Source organism: Apis dorsata, unplaced genomic scaffold, assembly GCF_000469605.1.
Source record: "Apis dorsata unplaced genomic scaffold, Apis dorsata 1.3 scaffold_174, whole genome shotgun sequence".
In the NCBI taxonomy this organism is placed as follows: Eukaryota; Metazoa; Arthropoda; class Insecta; order Hymenoptera; family Apidae; genus Apis; species Apis dorsata.
In genome coordinates this window covers 213972-221382 of record NW_006263462.1, presented here as the reverse complement: position 1 = coordinate 221382, position 7411 = coordinate 213972, and the positions used below count along the sequence as shown (strand labels likewise).

Here is a 7411-nt window from a genome sequence, read left to right as displayed (position 1 = left end):
GCAATATTTCCAGATGGTATTCATTTCTTTATATTTCTTATATTGTAAATAAAAACATTGTATTATAATTATATTTAATATTTTAGGCAAACGTATAGCAATAGGTTATGAAGATGGAGTTGTTAGGATATTAGATTTAAAAACTAATTCTGTATTATCATTCATATCTTCTACATATGGTCATTCTCATACTATAACTACTATCGATTGTCATTCTGATAACAATTTAATACTTTCTGCAGCTGTAGATGGAAAAACAATAATCAGTACTTCAAATACTGGAAAGGTAATAAAATTAATAATTTTTATACAACAACAAACAAAAATTAAAGTAAAATCATTTAACAATTTTAGATAGTTTCTATTTTGCAAAATCTTAATAATAATGAGAAGAATAATGTAATTAATGATCAAGATGCTGGAAATAATGAAGAAAATAAAGAGATAAATAATTGGGTAGAGACAGCAGTTTTTTGTAAAGATCCAACATTTCAAGTTGTTGCAACTGGTACAGTGAATGGAGAAATTTTTATCTGGGATATTTCAAAACAGGTAGTTTTACTTTTCTTTTTGAAATAAAATTTAAGTAAAATTACAATAATTTCTATTATTTATTATTTAGATGCTTAGACAAAAAATAACACAAGAAAGTGGTATATCTAAACTTGTATGGAAGGGAAATACGACTGTATTATTTTCTGCAGGATTAGATGGTATTTTGAGGTGTTTTGATGGAAAAAATGGTCAATGTTTACGTTCATTTGTAGCACATACAGCAGATATTCTTGACCTATATATATCTGAGTAAGTTAAATGAATTCTATTTTTTTTTTTATAATAATATTTTAATTAAAAAAATACATAATAATAACATTTTTTCAGAAATGGAGAAAAAGCATTGACAACATCTGATGATTTTACAGCTAGAATTTTTGACATTTCATCTTTATCTTAATAAAATTTTTAGATAGAAAAAATTATAGAATCTTTGTTATTATCTAAAAATATATATATATATATATATATATACATTTTATGAAAGTTGTTCATATATTGTGCTTTGTTTTCTTTTTGAATTAAAAATAAAATTTATTTATTTTTATCTGATAGCTAGCAATATTTTATCCTTAAACCAGTTACAATCTAAAGTATACATTTTATCTTTCCAAAAAAAATGAGTTGGGCCCTTTTCCTCTCCTTCTTCAAAGTTAAATGATGAACTAAGCTCAATTGCAATTTTTGATCTTATCAGACCAATTCCTCCTGCTTTTTTTGGTGCAGGATGATATATTCTTCCTGATTGATTCATATATAATTTTTTTGGTTGAAATGGTACCTATGAATTATAATGAATTTATTATTGAAATTTAAACATCAATATCAAATTTATACTTATTTAATTATAAAAATGAAATGTACCATTAATAATTCTTCTGCATGAGCATAACCAAACCAATCTTCATTTTTGCCTGTTTCATTATTTTCTTTTTGAAAAATTTTTGTAAAAACTATTGGCAAATCATCACATCTGACAAAATTTCTCTCTGGACCACAAAGAGAAATATAAGGAAAATCTTTCATATATCTGCCAGTGTCATTTTGTTTTAAATGTTTAAAAAAAAATGCCAAAAACTTTTTATCTAAAATGATATAGCTCCCATGATATATGAATTGTAATATATAATAAATTATTTCTTTCTTTATGCACACCTTTAAAACATGATGTGAAGTTTTTCATACGTGAATCATCTAGGAATAACTAAAAACAACAATGTAAGAAAGATTAATATGATTCTAAAAATATTATACTTTTGAAGATTATAAATTTAATTAAAAAGCAAATTATACCATGCCTTGATGATCGATATAATAAAAATATTCACGAACACGAGGTTCTGGAGACTGTCCTTGCACATATTTTACACAATATCTTTTAAATATTTGTGAGCAAAATGATTTTTTATTTCTGATTGCAAACATACATAATCGATTAAAGACAAACATTTTATTTCTTATGTATGTTAAAAATTAGAATTAATTTGAAAATTAACCTCACTTTGAATATTTATAACACTATGAAATATTATATCACATGTAACGTAATTCATATAATATAATTCACATAACAATACGACATATTGTAATTATAAATATGCAAGTTTCGATAATATTTTATCGCGTTTTTTTTTTAATTCAATCATCATCCTCCCCTTACGTTAGTTTGACATTTACTAAGGTTGAAATTCAATTAATCAGAGAACTGGTGACATCTGGTGCGATCGATTGAAACGTAATCTCGATAGAAACAGAACTTCGATATTTTTCAACGTCACGTTAGTTCGCGCTACCCACGGACAGGCAGATTCAAGAAATGAGATACGACGAAGAGGTGGAACGAACGGTTTGTGAAAACGGACAGAAGTTTCAAGGAAAGGATTGCCTTCAGGACCACAACGCGGCGAGATGCTGTGGCCCCGTTGAACGATCGTCCATGCACTGAATAATAACACAAAGTAAAAATGTTACCTACGAATTCGAGCAAAAAAAAATTGTGCATCTGCAAGCTGAAATCTCAAATTGTTGTCGTTGCCAAATAAGTCGTGCACAACGCAATCCTGTGGTCCCGGAATATGGCTTCGTCCACGAAGAGGTCATGGAAACTCCGTAAGTGATTATCCCATTCGTATTCATGTAGTCTTTATTTAATACATCAATGTTCGATGTGCGTTCAACGGATTTTGTTCTGGCGGTCTCTCTTCTTTAAGAGATAAGTAAACAATTCATGTTTACAAGTTTATTGTTGAGATCCAACTATTAATTGTCCGCTGCATTTTCTTATTATGGTCATAACCTTTTTTAAATCGAAAATATATTATCTTTATGATATGTCGTTGAAAACTGACATTTTGTTCAGAGCACTTTAAAGAACAGTTTAAAGGAATGTTTTTCTCTGTACAGAGGATTTTGTTGCCCATTCATCCAATGTCAATTGCTTGGCATTAGGTCACAAATCTGGACGCGTTTTGGTCACTGGCGGTGATGATAAGAAAGTAAATTTATGGGCAGTTGGAAAGCAGAATTGTATTATGGTATAATTTTATCTTTTTCTATATTTATTTACTTAAAAAGTGAATTGAAACATTAATAAAATTTTATTTTACATCAATTTAATATTTAATTTATTATTTCTATATTTGTATAATTTTGTTTTCTTGATTTTCAGAGCCTGAGTGGTCATACCACTCCTATTGAATGTGTAAGATTTGGACAGACAGAAGATTTAGTATGCGCTGGCTCGCAAACAGGAGCACTAAAAATTTGGGATTTAGAACATGCTAAATTAGCTCGTACATTAACAGGACATAAAGCAGGTATACGTTGTATGGATTTTCATCCTTATGGAGAATTATTGGCATCAGGAAGTTTAGATACTGCTATTAAACTTTGGGACATAAGGAGAAAAGGTTGTATCTTTACTTATAAAGGACACAATAGGATGGTAAATAGTTTAAAATTTAGTCCTGATGGTCAGTGGATAGCTAGTGCAGGAGAGGAAGGAATGGTTAAGGTAAAATTTATTTTACAAATTTCATTTTTATTTTGATTAATATAATTAATTGATTTTTTTTTAATTAGTTGTGGGATTTAAGAGCTGGTAGACAGTTAAGAGAGTTTTCTGAACACAGAGGTCCAGCAACAACAGTAGAATTTCATCCTCATGAATTTTTACTAGCCAGTGGAAGTGCAGATAAAACAGTACATTTTTGGGATTTGGAATCTTTTCAACTTGTATCTTCTACAGACCAAAGTCATTCCTCTGCAATTAGGTGAGTAATCATAAATATTATAGAATATTCATTATTATTAAAATTTTTCCATTGTTTATTAATATTTTTTTTTTTGTTAGATGTCTCTATTTCAGTCAAGGTGGAGAATGTCTTTTTGCTGGTTGCCATGATGTGTTAAAAGTTTATGGTTGGGAACCAGGTAGAACATTAGATTCCATCCCAACTGGTTGGGGAAAAGTACAGGATATAGCTATAGCTCAGAATCAATTGGTAAGATTATTGTTAATAAATTTAATATATATAATATACATGTAATCAAATATATATAATGATAAATAATAATACAGAATTTATTTTTATTAATTATTTAGATTGGTGCAAGTTATCACACTGCAAATATTGTTTTGTACGTGTGTGATTTAAAGAAAATTGCTCCATTAGGAGGAGTTTCGACATCTGGTTCTCCATTTAGTCATGGAAATTCGTTAAGGAAAAGTTTTTCTAGAGAAAGACCATCTGGATTAAAAAAACATACGTAAGTTTCGTAAATAATTTTTATATTCATACATTATATTTCATACAATGTTTTATATTTTATATTATTTTTTTCTACATGATATTTTGTTTATAGATTAGATGTACGAACTATAGAAGAAGCAGATAAATCTGGAACTGATCCAGAGGATGAATCAACATATGCAGATATTCCTAATGTTACTGAATATCATGACATTTTTCAGCCCAATAGATCATGTGAGTATAATTATATAATTTCTTTCTTTTTTATTGCAAGATGTATGTATGTATCATAACATATTCAATTCCTGTTCTTGCTAACTCTTAACTACTCACCTACAATCACATGTCTGAAAATACAAATGCATCTACAATTTGGATGTTATGCTGTATGGTTTGTGAATGAGCATGCTATGCACGATATGTTTCAGTGTCTCGCACTCCACCTCCAGAACCTGAGGCTTTCGAGGAGCCTCAAGATGTAGGTGAGTTCTATATTCTTAAAACAAAAATTTTCTGTATCTATCTTTTTCTTTTACACCAATATTGCATGAATTATTAATATAAAATTTATATGTATTGTGTACAAAATATTCAATTTTATATTATTCCATATATTTTCTTTTTATAGATCCTACACAACCACAAATATTGCAAAATTTTTCTACCTCAATGTCAAGCTTAAATATAGTGGATTCAGAAGAAGTTCCGCCAATTTCATCACCGTCATCTTCGCCTCCATCCGCATCAACGTTATCGTTAACAAAGCCTGTACCAGTTCGTGTTCAACCAATTAAAACATCGCCTCCTCTTCAAAGAAATTCGATTACGACTACTAGCCAAATAAAAGCGAATCTTCAAGCAAATAACGGCCTTGGTAGAACTTCGAAAAATTTGGCATCTATACCACCTTTAAGACAGAACATTACACCTCTTCCTGGAAAAAAAAGCTGTCCTAATAGTGATATAACAACACTTCCACAACCTCTAGGCCCTCAAAGATCAAACTCTACGTTAACACCTCGTGTAGCACCAATGGCTGCCGTTCTTCCAGTAATGGATGATGGAAAACTAAAGAATAGAGCACCTAGCCCAGATTCTCCTAAGCATTATTTAAAAAGACAAAATAGCTGTAGAGATGGAGAACAGGGTTACGAAAGCGATTACCCGGTACAGTAAGTATAAATATGACGTTGTATAATTAGAATATTACGTAACAATAACAATTATTGAAAACAAAACGTTTAACGTTCTTGTAGAATTAATAGTATAAGGCACAGTCCCTCCGATCCTGCGTTAAACAGGCCGAATACTGCGCAATCTAGGTCCACTTCGCTGAACAGGAATTTCGCTACCTCAGTGTCGCTGTCCGCGCGCAACGCTTCCACAGCCACGACATTCGCCACAAAGAAATCAAATAAAGCTCAAGTAGCTCCAAATCTTAAGCTAGAGATTCGCGCTTCTCAAATAAGGCCGAGTATTGAGAACGCGGACAAAGGAGAATTCGTTCCCATAAGTGCCGATAAACCTTACGGTTTGGATGTTGAAACTTTTTTACCAGTGAGTTTGCATTATCTAGAAAATTAAAATCAAAAAGTTGAATTATCTTGTGATACAATGATCGTGTTCTTTAACAGAACCACTATGCAAATCCAACTGGGTTAGGTTTTTCTCAAATGGGAGTTCTGAACGAGATGTCGGAAGCTGAAGTACTCAACAGCATGATGCGTGGTCATGAATCTATGATGGCGGTACTTACGAGTCGTCATCGATCATTGCAAATTATTTATTCTCTGTGGCATAATAAAGATCTTAAGGTAATTATATACCATCCAATGTATATCGTTAACTAACGACTATGGCAAGATTAATAAATTATTCTATTTTTCAGGCTGCTGTGGAATCTGCTGTGGCAATGAACGATCTTTCAGTTATCGTGGATCTATTGGGAATACTGACGTTGAAACCGTAAATATCACGATATACAATAAACAATTAGAAATCGTATATCTTTCTTACAATTTTCTTTCATACTTTATTTCACTTTCTGTTTTAGGACAATGTGGAATTTGGATTTATGTAACTCTCTACTCGGTCCAATCGGTGATCTGCTACAAAGTAAATACGAAATGTAAGTAAAACATCTTTTAATAATCTCTAATTATTTTTAGATTCATTATTTTTTCATTTTATTTCACGCATTTTTTTTTTTTTTTGTTGAATATCTCACACCGCTATACTGATGTATAAAGTATGGATGTATACATACGCAACACACGTGTATGCCCATTTACTCATATCCTGTAACGTTACTTCAATTTCCATCGTGAAACACAACACGCTCGATGAATTGGAGAAAATCGAGACACCCCTATGCGAAGTGAGTTCTCGAATAGCAAACGCGAGACCAAACAGGGTATTTCGAGTGGGGTCGCGTACACTTCACGTGGCTCAGCCGTCTGTATGGGAATGGCTAATTCGAGGAACGGGGAAATACGAGTTGAAGAGACTGACAAGTAAAGAAGGGTTCGCGAAAATTAGCCGAGACAATGGAAGACAGTGGCAGATGCAAATTCGACGCTTGAATCCTCGGCTGTCGCGGGTATTATTGTCCGATCTCGAAACTCGAAGGGCCACGCATATGTTGACGCACTTCATGGACAGTTACGGATAGTAAATCCTTTTCTTTCTTGGCCTGACAGCCGATCATGAATATTAATGATAGCGTAGGAAGTTGGATACGGCTGTGATGCATTCTTGAAAAGCATAGGTTTCATTTTATTAATATCGTTTATTCAACTATCGAAAGAAGGGAATAATTTATTATTAAAACGATAATTAATCGAAATTATATTATTTTAGACAGTAGTTTCGAGTAAGAATTCGGAAGGATCTAACAGCTTGTCGTACGACTGATGTTCGAAACAGTGTAATTAACCGGTGCACAGTTACAAGCTGTTGCTATTGAGCTGTCGTGACGAGAAACGAGCATTTCCTTTCACGTGTGCATTGGTTATCCATTTCTTCCTGCCCCGTTCTTCCTCTAATTACGCACACAATGCGCATTATAAATCGTATACGCCTATTAACGTCCAATGGATCGCGCG

At 31.9% G+C, this 7411-nt stretch overlaps 3 protein-coding genes across 4 annotated transcripts in view; 2 read left to right on the top strand and 1 right to left on the bottom strand.

Annotated features, from left to right (window-relative positions):
• The window catches only part of LOC102677480 (angio-associated migratory cell protein), a 2716-nt gene extending 1614 nt beyond the window's left edge, over nucleotides 1–1102 (top strand). Inside the window, exons 5-9 of the mRNA XM_006614355.2 lie at nucleotides 7–16; nucleotides 87–286; nucleotides 355–552; nucleotides 623–804; nucleotides 883–1102. Coding sequence (XP_006614418.1) covers nucleotides 7–16; nucleotides 87–286; nucleotides 355–552; nucleotides 623–804; nucleotides 883–955 — 663 coding nt within the window. The 3' untranslated portion in view covers nucleotides 956–1102. The remainder of the gene's footprint in view (nucleotides 1–6; nucleotides 17–86; nucleotides 287–354; nucleotides 553–622; nucleotides 805–882) is intronic.
• Nucleotides 824–2314, bottom strand: LOC102675095 (UPF0598 protein CG30010). Its single transcript, XM_006614243.2, has 4 exons — nucleotides 1849–2314; nucleotides 1711–1759; nucleotides 1420–1640; nucleotides 824–1336 (listed from the first exon to the last, which is right to left on the bottom strand). Exons 1-4 carry the CDS (start codon nucleotides 2002–2004, stop codon nucleotides 1100–1102), a joined length of 663 nt encoding a protein of 220 aa, XP_006614306.1. The 5' UTR covers nucleotides 2005–2314; the 3' UTR covers nucleotides 824–1099.
• Nucleotides 2315–2334: 20 nt separating this feature from the next.
• LOC102675311 (katanin p80 WD40 repeat-containing subunit B1) overlaps nucleotides 2335–7411 on the top strand; it is a 7949-nt gene continuing 2872 nt past the window's right edge. Inside the window, exons 1-13 of one of the 2 annotated variants that reach the window (XM_006614244.2) lie at nucleotides 2336–2664; nucleotides 2959–3089; nucleotides 3224–3568; nucleotides 3637–3827; nucleotides 3908–4058; nucleotides 4160–4323; nucleotides 4420–4541; nucleotides 4736–4789; nucleotides 4936–5479; nucleotides 5564–5864; nucleotides 5942–6121; nucleotides 6196–6272; nucleotides 6361–6435. In XM_006614244.2, coding sequence (XP_006614307.1) covers nucleotides 2631–2664; nucleotides 2959–3089; nucleotides 3224–3568; nucleotides 3637–3827; nucleotides 3908–4058; nucleotides 4160–4323; nucleotides 4420–4541; nucleotides 4736–4789; nucleotides 4936–5479; nucleotides 5564–5864; nucleotides 5942–6121; nucleotides 6196–6272; nucleotides 6361–6435 — 2369 coding nt within the window. In that variant the 5' untranslated portion in view covers nucleotides 2336–2630. Of the gene's footprint in view, nucleotides 2665–2958; nucleotides 3090–3223; nucleotides 3569–3636; nucleotides 3828–3907; nucleotides 4059–4159; nucleotides 4324–4419; nucleotides 4542–4735; nucleotides 4790–4935; nucleotides 5480–5563; nucleotides 5865–5941; nucleotides 6122–6195; nucleotides 6273–6360; nucleotides 6436–7411 lie in introns of both variants that reach the window. The other variant, XM_006614245.2, reaches the window with a different exon arrangement.

What these genes read in the sequence shown, in the direction of transcription:
- LOC102675095 (XM_006614243.2), bottom strand. Translation starts at nt 2,004, where the DNA reads ATGTTTGTCTTTAATCGATTATGTATGTTTGCAATCAGAAATAAAAAA. An exon ending in ATATCGATCATCAAGGCATG is followed by an intron (nt 1,760 to 1,848) that starts GTATAATTTGCT and finishes TGTTGTTTTTAG; the next exon opens with TTATTCCTAGATGATTCACG. An exon ending in ATGCAGAAGAATTATTAATG is followed by an intron (nt 1,337 to 1,419) that starts GTACATTTCATT and finishes TATAATTCATAG; the next exon opens with GTACCATTTCAACCAAAAAA.